Source organism: Mixophyes fleayi, chromosome 1 (assembly GCF_038048845.1).
Source record: "Mixophyes fleayi isolate aMixFle1 chromosome 1, aMixFle1.hap1, whole genome shotgun sequence".
Lineage (NCBI taxonomy): Eukaryota > Metazoa > Chordata > Amphibia > Anura > Limnodynastidae > Mixophyes > Mixophyes fleayi.
Window position 1 is genome coordinate 171,941,688 of NC_134402.1, and position 14,186 is coordinate 171,955,873.

The 14,186-nt window shown below is 42.6% G+C and overlaps 1 protein-coding gene across 1 annotated transcript in view; it reads right to left on the reverse strand.

Moving 5' to 3' along the window:
- The window catches only part of FRAS1 (Fraser extracellular matrix complex subunit 1), a 410,417-nt gene that overhangs the window by 254,403 nt on the left and 141,828 nt on the right, over window positions 1-14,186 (reverse strand). The window contains exons 3-4 of the mRNA XM_075203987.1: window positions 12,498-12,605; window positions 4,920-5,012 (exon numbers count right to left, since the gene is read on the reverse strand). Of these exons, the coding sequence (XP_075060088.1) occupies window positions 4,920-5,012; window positions 12,498-12,605 (201 nt within the window). The remainder of the gene's footprint in view (window positions 1-4,919; window positions 5,013-12,497; window positions 12,606-14,186) is intronic.

Consider the following 14,186-nt stretch of genomic DNA (forward strand, 5'->3'; position numbering starts at 1 on the left):
TACTGCCACCAGGGAATACTGTTGCCATGAAGGGGTATACTTGGTATGCAACAATGTTTAGGTAGATGGTACGTGTCAAAGGAACATCCACATGAATGCCAGGACCTAAGGTTTCCCAGCAGAATGTTGCCCAGAACATCACACTGCATCCGCGGACTTGCCTTCTTCTCATAGTGCATCCTGGTGTCATCTCTTCCCTAGGTAAATGCCGCACACGCACCCAGCCATCCACATGATGTAAAAGAAAACGAGATTCATAAGACCAATGTACCTTCTTCCATTGCTTCATGGTCCAGTTCTGGCGCTCACGTGACTATTGTAGACACTTTCGGAGGTGGACAGAGGTCAGCATGGGCACTCTGACCGGTCTGCGGCTTCGCAGCCCCATATGCAGTAAGCACTGTCTGATCTGACATCTGTCTATTATAGGCAGCATTAACTTTTTCAGCAATTTGAGCTACAGCAGCTCTTCTGTGGGATTGGACCAGGCGGGCTATCCTTCGCTCCTCAAGCACATCAATCAGCCTTGGGAGCCCATGACCCTGTCGGCGGTTCACTGGTTGTCCTTCCTGGGACAACCAGTGGTTGGTTAGCACCATACATCCCACAAGACCTGCCATTTTGGAGATGCTCTGACCCAGTTGTTTATATGTATATTTGTATGTGTGTGTATATATATATATATATATATATATATATATATATATATATATATATATATATATTATGTAATATGTATGTGTACATGTATGTATCTACATATGTATGTATGTATGTATGTATGTGTATATATAATGTGTGTGTATGTATATATATATATATATATATGTATATATATATATATATATATATATATATATATATATATATATATATTATATATATTATATATATATATATATATATATATATATATATATATATATATATATTACACCACAATTATAAAACGGTCCTGTAAGAGGAAGGAAGTCTCTTCACAGTTTTACTATTGGAATGACTGAGATGTACACTAACAATCTATGCCGCACACCTGCCTGAGGCTGTAATGTATAATGTAGAACTCCTGCAATTACAGCTGTTTTATCCTTTTCACAATAATTCATCCTGAGCAAACAACAAATTGTTAACAGATGTTGGTCTTTTGAATAGATTACACAAACCACCAATAGAGAAAGAGAATAAAGCAAATTGCAAGCCTGAGTTGTATAGAATACAGGCAAAAACATTATCTTTATATGATTCACAGGTAAGAGGAAAACAAGGTTAGAATAATTATGAAGAATGGGATTATGCACAGGGAGAAGTCTCAACTACTCAGCCAACCCTGACAAGCTTCACTGGTACCACTGAGCATTAATTTATAAGTGATGACCATATAATGTGTAACAATATCCCAAGTGATTACTTCTCAGCTAATAATATCCACAGTGATAATTACTTCCCAAGTGATAACAGGTGATAACATCACTAGCTCTTCTGACCTGTGACAGAACCCAACGGTGTCTTTAAGAAGTGTTAGAACTGAGCAGGAAAATAATTATGAGCCTAAGACAATGTTTAAGAGACCATAGCTTTTTTAATGTAAAAAACATATAAATCTATATACATAAAAGGCTAACTCTGCCCCTCACCTTTATAAATACACACACACAACAAAAACAAACTTGGTAAAATGATTGCAAATGACTCATTTGTGTATTCGATTATTCCTACTGACTAGATTTTCCTCACTTCTTGGGTGTATTTTGTTTGGTTTCTTTAGGTTGTTTGGGTTGCAGTTACCGTTTTATACCTTTGCTCTTCCAAATTGATTTGATTTTCTAGCCATTTGTTTCATTTGCACTTAGTGTTAAATGAATAGGAATATACTAATTTTAGCAACAAAGTGTAACTGCAATGAAACCTAAAAGGCAAATGTCTGCTGTGGGAGTAACCGCACAGCAAGAATCATCAAAAAGACGAACGGGGGAGCGGGATAAAGCCAGATGACAAACTATGACTGATGACCAAACAGAACGTGATCGTCATCACCAGAGCCGAGTTTTAGAGCCCAAGGCAAGATACTGGTTTGGGCCCCCCTTCCTGAAACAATCCATAGTGCTATATTTTTTTAGCATAGAATATACCCCTATAGTCGAGTAGCAGGTTAAGCTATATGCTATCTGCTCTGTTTTTTAAAGAACTCCAACCCCCCCCCAAAGAAGTTCATACCCAGAACATATGTTTCTAACATGTACATCACACTGCTGCCCCTGCATCATACTGTGCCCCTCATCATTGTCCCTCTCATCACACTGTGACCTCTTTCTTTATTACACTGTGCCAGCCATAATTTTGCTCCCCTTCTCTTTTTTCCCTCAAACATACTGTGCCCAGTTTTGTTCCCTCCTTCTCTTCTTTCCCTCACACTGTGCCCATTTTGGTCCCTTCTCTTCTATACTTTCCCTCACACTTTGCCAAATAATGCTCTCTTCTCTTCTTTACTTTCTCTCACACTGTGCCCAATTTTGCTCCCCTTCTCCTCTTTACTTTCCCTCAGAGTGTGTGCCATTGTGCCTCCAGCTCCGTTAGTTTACTTACCTTTCTATTGCCTTCTTCTTTTCTGTTCCCTTCTATTTTCCTCTGTTTTCTTCTGTTCTATCTTCCTTCTTCTCTGTCGCGCAGCTCCTCAGCGAGTCCTCACTGAATATGTCGTGACATCATCACGCCCAACATTCAGTGGAACGGAGCAAATGGGTGGGGAGGAGGCTGCTGGGCACCGCAGCCGGAGTCTGGTGACTTTTTTTTTTTTCCTTCAGTCACATTTTATTTCCCTGGGCCAGCAGACAAGCAGCAGCGGGGATGGCAAGCGGAAGGGAGTTCATCTCAGGCTTGGCATCCCCCTGCTTTGCTTACCTTTGCTCACTGCCAGCCCTGGGGGTGCCCTTGGGGACTGCTGGGCCCTAGGCAAATGTCTAGGTTGCCTAGCTTTAAATCCAGCTCTGGTTACCACCATGCAAATCTGACTCCTCAGCAAATTGCCCGTCACAGAGAAAACAATCGAAGAGTGAACGGGACAGAGGTAATATCCTGTCAACGCCTACAGGGTCAACGAACAAGATGCAATGCCATTCTTGATGTTGGTAATTTGGATGAAACAAATATTAATGCTCATAACTGTGGTCACACGATCTTACTCTTAAACCGCTTGATACAACATTTCTGTTTATATGTATTCATTGTTTTGTGTGCATTGTAATGTCTTCTGTGGGTATGTTATAGCAGACCAGAACATTTTGGGTGTACTTATCATAGGCAGGGACTGATCAACCACTAGGCTGACCAGGCTGCAGCCTGGGGCACTGGGTCCCGGGGGGCGCTGCACTGTGGGTATTTTTATTTTTAAAAAATTATTATTATTTTTTTTTTCATTCATTTTTTTTGGGGGTGGGGGAGGGGGAGGGGTCGCCGCTGGGGATCGCCGCGCGGGGGGGGGGGGGGATCGCCGCGGGGGGGTGCAGGACTCGACGATCAAAAGCATTGGTGGTCAGTGGTTAGCAACACACAGCCAATCGCCAGGCTGCCTGTTGCTGTGCAGCAGACAGGAAGCAGGACGTCTTCACTTCCTATCTGCTGATCTGAGGAGAGGAGCGACGCTGGCACAACTACAGGTAAGTGAAGGGGGGAACTGCCCTGCATATCTATAGGGAGGGGGGGGAACTGCCCTGCATATCTATAGGGAGGGGGGGGATCTGCCCTGCATATCTATAGGGAGGGGGAGAACTGCCCTGCATATCTATAGGGAGGGGGAACTGCCCTGCATATCTATAGGAAGGGGGGGGAACTACCCTGCATATCTATAGGGAGGGGGGGAACTACCCTGCATATCTATAGGGGGGGGGGGGGACTACCCTGCATATGTATAGGGAGGGAGAGGGGGGACTGTCATGCATATGTATAGGGAGGGAGAGGGGGACTGTCATACAAATCTATAGGGTGGGAGGGGGGGGGCTGCCATGAAAATCTATAGGGAGGTAGAGAGGTTGATATGTATGAAGGAGGGCAGAGGAGGGGGGCTGATATATGTGACTGGGGGAGTTTTGATGTGACGGGGGGGAGGATAGCTAGCTAGCAGAGTGGAGGTAAGGAAGATAGCTGCAAGGGGGATGGATGCAGGGTGGGAGGTAAAGAAAATGGCTGCAGCAGGGGTTAAGGAAAATGGCTGTGCGGGGGGGTTGTGGTTAAGGAAAATGGCTGCAGGGGCTTTTTAAAAAATAGAGCAGCTTTGGGGGGCAGAATCTCATGATTGTGTGGTGGTCACATGGGTGGTCTCAGCAATCACTAGAATACTAAATATTAGTGAGATTATAATACATTTTTGCATTTTCAAAAAAGGACGCCAACTTTCCAGAAGCCAACGAGAGGATAACAAAGTTGCAAGAGAGAAGAGCAAGGACAGGTAAGAGACAATGGCACAATCTGTCTAAATTTGAATGCTGGAGAATACACCTGAACATTCATATTCAGGAGTGTTCCTATACACCTATATAATCGGAGGAGGGGGGGGCGCTGCGGCCGTATTAGCCTAGGGCGGTCAGAACCCTTAATCAGGCCCTGATCATAGGACTCAATGATATCTAGAACATATTTGCTCTAACTTGTATTACTAGCGTTTATCTTATGGTGAACACAAGTAAAACACAATGCAGTAAAGATGTACAAGTGAAGACAATACTTTTTCAAAATTAAGTAAAGTATACTAAATTATGTCCGTTATACCACCGGGTTACATTATACTTAATAATAATAAATAATCATAAAACCTATCAGTGTATGTAAGTAAACAATGTGGAAAAACAAAACACCTTGTTTTATGAGAGACAAATACCTATAAAAATAATAAAATCACAACAGTCACAAAATGAAACAGTACTTACAGCATGCTCCTTTCCTTCATGCTGGCAAAAGCCTTCTTCTCTAGAACTACATTCTGGGCAACACTTATTATGTTCTATTCGAAAAAATTCTCCCTAAATAATAAACAAAAAGAGATAGCTGAAAACATTTAGGTAGACAACATTTTTATAATCTATTGTAATATTTTTAGTAATAGAATTGCTTCGCTGATGTGTAAAGATTTAACTGATCAAACACAGAATTAAATACAAAACAGTGTTCAGAATATTGTAGAATGGTTGTAAATGATTCAGGGATTTGGGGTTTGGGAATGGAAAATGTATTATTTATTTCCCTATGGTTTGTATGGTGCTCCTACGTTTTAAATCATTGTGTCTTATGTTATACAGTATATTTTAACTTTTGACTTTACGTAAATAAAACATACTTTATTTTGATTTAATGCAGGTTGAGCATTACATTATGTGGTGTTAGTGCAGGGTAAATTACCAGGAGACTCCAGAATTTCAGAGAGTCCTATTGGACTGCTAGAAGAACAGACACCCTCCTGGATATCGGCAGAGGTGGGGCTTAATTAAGACAAAGAGAGTAGAGGAAAGAGAGACCTCATAATATAAATAGCAAAAAGAATAGACAAGAACATATTAGACCTATTCAAATAGCTAAGTGTAAATAGATCACAAAGCACAAATGTAAAATTCAAATCTCGTTTACACCAGGAGAAGGAGTCTATTACGACCAGCTAATATAAAATTAGACAGTTTTTCCCTGTAATATAGATTTATATGTATTTGGATTTTTTGAGCACTAGTCAGACAAACCATGGGGAAGTATAAGTATCAAACGTATCTGTCAAGATATCGGTGTATTTAATCATAACCCACATTTCTTAAATCTGTGAAAAACAATCTGTTATAGTTGGCACATAGATGGGGATTGAACACGCACCTTCTAATGGCGATCCACAATTCTCCACCAGGTGGCCACTCTCCCTCCCCCTCTGGTGGCTGAAAATGCCCCTTCAGTGGTGTGCATAAACTATTTCATTGGCCACTACCATTACATTCCCTTGGTGGGCCCTCATGCCCCAGTCTGACCCTGCTTATGTATTATTATTATTATTATTATTATTATTATTAATAATCTTAATTTATAGGGTTCCACAAGGTTTCAGCAGCTCTGTGCCAAATACAGACAGTGGACCTTACAGGGTATAAACATACAGAACAATAAACAAAAAATACCAGGACTTCAAAGCTCCAAACATAGCTAGTACATTGAAGATGGAGCAAAAGGATAGGTAGCGGCACAGGAGGGACGTGGGTCCTGCTTGTGAGAGCTTACATCCTAAAGGGAGAGGAAACAGACAGGAGGCACAATGGGGAGTCAGAGGGGATCAATCGCAAGAAAAGCGAGAGGCGGGACAGGAGAAGAGAGGTGAGAAAATCTGGCATGGAAAGCATGTTAGGTGGATGGCTGATAAGCTATGAGGAAGAAGTGAATTTTAAGTGCCCGTTTAAAGGTGCACAAATTAGGGGACAGTCAGATGGAGTGAGGGAGGTCGTTCCAGTGGAGGGGGGCAGTCCGGGAGAAATCTTGGATTCTGAAGTGGGATGAGGTGAGCAGAGTGGAGGAGAGGTGATGGTCATTGGCCGATCGCAGGGAACGGGATTGGGTGTGAGTAGAGAGGAGGTTGGAGATGTAAGGAGCAGTGGAGTGGAAGAGGGCCTTGTGAGTGAGGAGTTTGAATAGAATTCTGTAGGGGAAAAGAAGCCAGTATAGGGCAAGGCAGAGAGGGGAGGCAGAACAGGAGCGGTGGGAGAGGAAGATGAGTCTCGCAGCAGCGTTAAGTATAGACCTGAGGGGGGCAAGATGAGAGAGGGGGAGACCGGTGAGGAGAAAGTTACAGTAGTCAAGACGAGAAATGATGAGTGCGTGGATAATGGTTTTAGTGGCATCCTGAGATAGGGGGGCCAGATGCGGGCAATATTGCGGGGTTGGAGGCTACAGGATTGGGCGAGAGATTGAATGTGGGGGGCAAAGGAGAGGGAGGAGTCAAGGGTGACGCCCAGGCAACGGAGTTGGGGAACAGATGAGATAGTGATATTGTTAACAGTGATAGAGAGATCAAGATGGGAAGAAGATCTAGAAGGAGGGAAGACAATGAGTTCAGTTTTGGCGATGTTGATTTTGAGAAAACGTGAAGACATCCAAGAGGAGGTGGCAGAAAGGCAGTCAGATACACGAGAGAGGAGCAGGGAGGAAAGATCAGGAGAAGAGATGTACAGTTGAATGTCATCAGCATAGATGCGATATTGGAGTCAAAAAGAGGTGATGAGATCACCCAGGGAGGTAGTGTAGAATGAAAAAAGTAGAGGTCCAAGAACCAAGCCCTGAGGAACTCCTACATGGAGGGCAGAGGGAGTAGAGGATGAACCAGAATTGGATACAGAGAAGGAGCGGTTGGTGAGATAAGAGGTGAACCAAGCAAGGACAGAGCCAGAGAGGCCACGAGAAAGAAGGATCTGCAGTAAGAGGGGGTGGTCGCCGGTGTCGATGGTCACTTAGAGGTCCAGGAGGATGAGTAGGGAGAAGTGGCACTTTGATTTAGCTGAGATAAGGTCATTAATAACTTTGGCCAGGACAGTTTCAGTGGAGTGGAGGGGTGGAAGCTAGATTGAAGAGGGCCAAGGAGGGAGTTTTCCAAGCGGTGCTGAGTGAGGTGGTTACAGACTATCCTATCAGGGAAAGGGAAGAGGAGAGCTAGGGCAGTAGTTATCAATTGAGGAGGGGTCAAGATTGGGATTTTTGAGAATGGGAGAGATAAGGGCATGTTTAAAGGAAGAGGGGATGATGACAGTGGATAGTGACAGATTGAAGAGATGAGTAGGTAGGAGGAGACAGTAGGGGAGAGAGTGCAGAGGAGGTGAGAGGGGAAGGGATCCAGGTAGCAGATAGAGGGGGAGAGGAAAGAATGAGGTAGTGGATTTCTTCACCCAAAGAAGGACGAAAGGAGCACCGTTGGTTGTTAGAGGAAGGCGGAGCAATAGGGGTAGCAGGAGAATGATCCAATGAGGAGATATCAAGTCTGATAGCCTCAATTTTGGAGGAGAAAAAGGAGGCAAAATCGGTGGCAGAGAGGGAGAGCGAGATAGGAAGGGGGGAGGGGGAGGAGAGAGTTAAATGTAGTAAAGGGGTGGCGGGGATTGAAGCATTAAGAAGAAATGAGGGACTTAAAGACTGGTTGTGTTCTATAATAGAGCAATACTGGCACGGGTGAGAATAGTTGCGGAGGAAATCATAGGCTGTCCAGTTCCAGATTGTCCTGATTTTTGGCTGTTCAGCTCTTTGGCTATTGCTATCTCTCAGTATAAAAAATCCTTACTCCGACTGAGAAGAAATGAGGGACTTATGTATGAGGTCTTACTCGTAATAAATTCCTGTGACATCAGTCATTCTTGAAAAGAACTCACTCACGTAGCCACTACCGATGCACTACTCAGTGCGCGCCGCTGGTGTTCAGGGAGGAGCAGGGTAGTGGGAAAAAAGAAACAAAACACAGATACTCACCTGTGATGACAGCGCTGGCGTCCCTCCTTCTTCCTCTCTGCACTATTTACACTGAGTGTCAGGCGTGACATCATCAAGTCACGCCTGACACTCAGTGAGGAACTGTGCAGAGAGGAACAAGACAGAAGAAAAGAGAAGAGAAGAGAGGGGAAAAAGCTAATACAAAGGTAAGTAAATGAAAGGAGAAAGTCACAACATGGGGAAAAAGTAGGTAAAGAGGCACAGACACCAGGAGGAAAAAGTAGGAAAAGAGGCACAGACACCAGGAGGAAAAAGTAGGAAAAGAGGCACAGACACCATGAGGAAAAAGTAGGAAAAGAGGCACAGACACAAGGAGGAAAAAGTAGGAAAAGAGACACAGACACCAGGAGGAAAAAGTAGGAAAAGAGGCACAGACACCAGGAGGAAAAAGTAGGAAAAGAGGCACAGACACCAGGAGGAAAAAGTAGGAAAAGAGGCACAGACACCATGAGGAAAACGTAGGGAACAGAGGCACAGACAACATGAGGTAAACGTAGGGAAGAGAGGCACAGACAACATGAGGTAAAAGTAGGGAAGAGAGGCACAGACACCATGAAGAAAAAGTAGGAAAAGAGGCACAGACACCATGAGGAAAAAGTAGGAAAAGAGGCACAGACACCATGAGGAAAAAGTAGGAAAAGAGGCACAGACACCATGAGGAAAAAGTAGGAAAAGAGGCACAGACACCATGAGGAAAAAGTAGGAAAAGAGGCACAGACACCATGAGGAAAAAGTAGGAAAAGAGGCACAGACACCATGAGGAAAAAGTAGGAAAAGAGGCACAGACACCATGAGGAAAAAGTAGGGAAAAGAGGCACAGTCACCATCAGGAAAAAGTAGGAAAAGAGGCACAGACACCAGGAGGAAAAAGTAGGAAAATAGGCACAGACACCATGAGGAAAAAGTAGGAAAAGAGGCACAGACACCAGGAGGAAAAAGTAGGAAAATAGGCACAGACACCATGAGGAAAAAGTAGGAAAAGAGGCACATACACCATGAGGAAAACGTAGGGAAGAGAGGCACAGACAACATGAGGTAAAAGTAGGGAAGAGAGGCACAGACACCATGAGGAAAAAGTAGGAAAAGAGGCACAGTCACCATCAGGAAAAAGTAGGAAAAGAGGCACAGACACCAGGAGGAAAAAGTAGGAAAAGAGGCACAGACACCATGAGGAAAAAGTAGGAAAAGAGGCACATACACCATGAGGAAAACGTAGGGAAGAGAGGCACAGACAACATGAGGTAAAAGTAGGGAAGAGAGGCACAGACACCATGAGGAAAAAGTAGGAAAAGAGGCACAGACACCATGAGGAAAAAATTAGGAAAAGAGGCACATACACCATGAGGAAAATGTAGGGAAGAGAGGCACAGACACCATGAGGAAAAAGTAGGGAAGAGAGGCACAGACCCCATGAAGAAAAAGTAGGAAAAGAGGCACAGACACCAGGAGGAAAAAGTAGGAAAAGAGGCACAGACACCATGAGGAAAAAGTAGGAAAAGAGGCACATACACCATGAGGAAAATGTAGGGAAGAGAGGCACAGACACCATGAGGAAAAAGTAGGGAAGAGAGGCACAGACCCCATGAAGAAAAAGTAGGAAAAGAGGCACAGACACCATGAGCAAAAAGTAGGAAAAGAGGCACAGACACCATGAGGAAAAAGTAGGAAAAGAGGCACAGACACCATGAGGAAAAAGTAGGAAAAGAGGCACAGACACCATGAGGAAAAAGTAGGGAAAACAGGCACAGTATGAAGAAAAAGGAGGGGGAGGAGAAAGTCACGGAGTGATGGAGAGGGGGTATAGGATGGCACAGTGTGATAATGGGGAGCCAGGTGAAGGGGGAAAAGCAGCATGGAGGGCGCAGTGTGATCATAAGGGGACAAAACATGGTGATGAAGGGGCACAGTAATGTGTGTGCAGGGGGCTTGTGGCAATGTAGTGTGAGGTAGGTGGTGGCTAATTAATGGGTGCAAGTTTGTTTGTGGGGTAATGGTTGGGCAATTTTATAGTGCAGACTATTATTTTAAGATGGGGTGGTTTGGGGGCTACTGAATGTGGGGGAGAATGAGGTCACTCTATTAAATGTGACTATGAATTATTTAATGTCAGTGATAAGTATATTTCTGAAATGTAAATACTATTAATTTATTGCTGGGGCTGTTTGTAGGGAGAGAAATAGGTTTATTTATTAAATGTGAAAACTGTTATTTTAATGTTGGGGTTGGAGGAAGGCCTAATTATTAATCGAGGGTGCTATTGATTTAACGCCGGGGCTGGCTGTCATTTTCTAAATGTACCCATTTTTTTTTCTTCCAAATAGGGCTCCCAACATTCCAGAATCCAGAAAAGCCGCAACTAAAGACACCTGCAGCCACAGGTGGGGAAAGTGAGAAGAACAGGTAGGACAGTCTGTGAAATGTTGTGATTCTAGTAGGGACAATACCAATATTTGGTGAGTGTGTGTGTGTGTGTGTATATATATATATATATATATATATATATATATTAGTGGCCCCTTAACTTACCTGAACCTAACTCATTAAGTTCAGTGATTTTTTTTTATTCATTGCCATGACAATCAAAACAAAATAGACAATAGAGAAGAAAGAAAGAGGAAATAAAGAGGGAGTGGAAGGAAGGGAGTGAGAGAGGAGGGAATGAGGGTAGGAGGACTCCTCATATCTCCTCATATCATGAAGAAGTTATACCTAGTACAATGATGTCAGACAAAATTATTTGACTCCTACCTGTCCGTTGTTGTATCTACCCAGACAATCCTTCAGCCATAGGAGGCCACCCACGGTCCATAAGGGAGCGGAAAGATGGAGACTATATTCGGTGACTTTCTTTTGACCAGATAGGGCTATGTCATCCAACAGCCTATAAAGGTCAATCTATCGGAACCATTCTTGCTAGCTAGGCACGGCGGGGGACCTCCAATGGATTGGGATAACCTCTATAGCTGCATTATTCAAATGTTGGAGTAAGGATTTTTTATACTGAGAGATAGCAAAATCCGAGGAGCAGAACAGCGAAAGATCAGGGCCATCTGGGACTGGACAGCCTATGATTTCTTCTGCAACTATTCTCACTTCGTGCCAGTATTGCGCTATTATAGGACACAACCACCAAATGTGGAGGGGGGATCCAGTCACCGATCCACATCTCCAGCACGATCCCAAGACACCCAGATGCATCTTACTTAACTGAGAGGGACAGCTGTACCAACGAGAAAGAATCTTTTACCGCGTCTCCACTAACGAAAAGCTCGTAGAGCTTGCCATAGTGAACTGGAACGCTTTGGTCCAGAACTGATCGAAGGTAGGCCTCCCCAGTTCTCTATCCCATGCACCAGTATAGCCTGGTAAAGTGGGGTAGAGCTTAATAATAAGCAATTGGTATATGGTTGAGATAGTATGTTTCTGCTCTTTGGAGACGCAGCACAGCTCCTCAAAGCTGGACAGGCTTCTACTCAATCCCTCCATTACGCCCCTCCCCTGTAGGCAGTGTCTAGCTTGCAAGCACAACCAAAATTCTGATGTAGGCAGACCCAATTTTTCCTGTAAGAAGGAAAAGGTGCGTACATCCACTGGCCACCAGATGACCACTCCTGACCACCACTCCCGCAGACCACATCCTAAAGACCCCTGGTGTCAGTCCAGGGGGAAATCTGGGATAGCAATCATGGTGGTAAGAGGGAACGCCCATTCCTTTTTTCTTTTGATTTTGTTGACTACTCAAATGTTTTTTGTTTCATATGCAACAATCACATTCATTGTATGCCAGAACAGAAGATGCATTGTTATTAAATCAAATCTTCGGGATGAAGTCATCTGCTTCAATTAAAAAAAAGCATTTCAAAGACATTGCTTAGATTAGATTTCTAAATTATCACACTGGGATCAGTCCACTGGCATTCAGTTCACATTTCTTTTTGACCAAAAAAGAAAAGGTATAAAAAAAAAATTTTTTTGGAAAGAAAATCAGTTAAACTTTGAAAATATACCTTTTTGATGTCACACTGTGGGTCTCTGCAAAGGGTCTTGTTGCAGACCACAATATTGTCATGGCAGATGCAATCTTGACAAGATTCTGGCTTCCATTCAGTGTGGTTCTGTAATCAAAAAAAATGTACAAAATGTTTTTTACTACATATTATATACTTTTTTAAAAACAATATAATTATTGGATAATTGTGTATTTGTTATTTAAAGCACGTTGCTTGGTGCTTTAAAAAAAAAAAAGAAGGGTACACTCAATATTTGCCACACACATTTGATTCTGAAGCAACCTGTTTTCTAGACTATACATATATCTTCAGTTTAGCAAAGTTGTACTATTCAGTTGTTGAACAGACCATGGGGTAGATTTACTAAGCTGTGGGTTTGAAAAAGTGGGGATGTTGCCTATAGAAACCAATCAGATTCTAGCTTTCATTTATTTAGTACCTTCTACAAAATGATAGCTAGAATCTGATTGGTTGCTATAGGCAACATCCCCACTTTTTCAAACCCGCAGCTTAGTAAATCTAGCCCCATGTGTTAATCATACACATACGCATACATACAACACAACAATAGACACTAATTAATATTCCTGGTCAAGGAATAAGCTTTGTAATAAAATATACATATTTTTCCTTTGTGGCATATTGTCTCCTTAAACAGATGATTACACTTTAGTGAATAAAAGCTTCATTAAAAAAACGCCCAGACAATTTCCCAGCAAGAAATGAGAACTATCCATTTGTGGAATAATGAAATGTTGAATTAAAGATAACCAAGCTTTCTCTGTAGTGAAAATGCTAGGTCCCTACCCTGTACTGTACTCCTGCTTAAGGGCTCCCAGGATTCCCTGTTCTAAGTCTGTGATAATAACAATGGATTTCTGCCAGCAAAGGTTAGAATGATGGAAGTACTATTTCAAACTAAGCATGTGCCATCAGCCCTGCAGCAACCTGCACTACATATTTCACCTCTGGATCAATAAACTTTGAGGCTCAAGTGCTTTATGTATATTGACTGCTCTATAGCATCACTGTACAGCACATGAGCAATGTTTCAAGTACAAATTGGATATAAATCATGATACAATGTTGTGCTGTGCTTTCTCTCTGTGTATTGTGTAGGTGCGACTATAATCCTTTACTAACATGTGACCATAAAGTGTCAAGGAACAGTCAACAAACATTTAAATATAGCAGTAATAATATTAAAGTGGTCTCAGTGAAACTTTTAAAGTTGAAGCTACAATATCAGACAATATTAAAATGTCAGTTTCTCCAGTTTTCTATTATCTCTATTCAGCTCCATTTTCATGTTATTGTCAGCATATATGCCCTGTACACTGATGATTATGCATGTAACTGTTCTGCAAATTCCAGGAGTCTGCAAGGACTGTCTTTATCCCCCTCTGCTGTCACAACCCCACACCATTCTCATTCTGCACTGAGATATTATGTACTATTATATGAACATATAATACCAGACTAGTGCTTATATCAGCAAGCTGGTGTTGATTACAGGCACAGTACAGTAGGTGAAAAATTAAGGACCTGATGCTGAGTAAGACATATGCCAATGTGCATAACGTAAAATCCACACATTTGTACTGCACATTAGGTAAATGGCTAACAGACTAAGGGCTAGATTTACTAAGCTGCGGGTTTGAAAAAGTGGGGATGTTGCCTATAGCA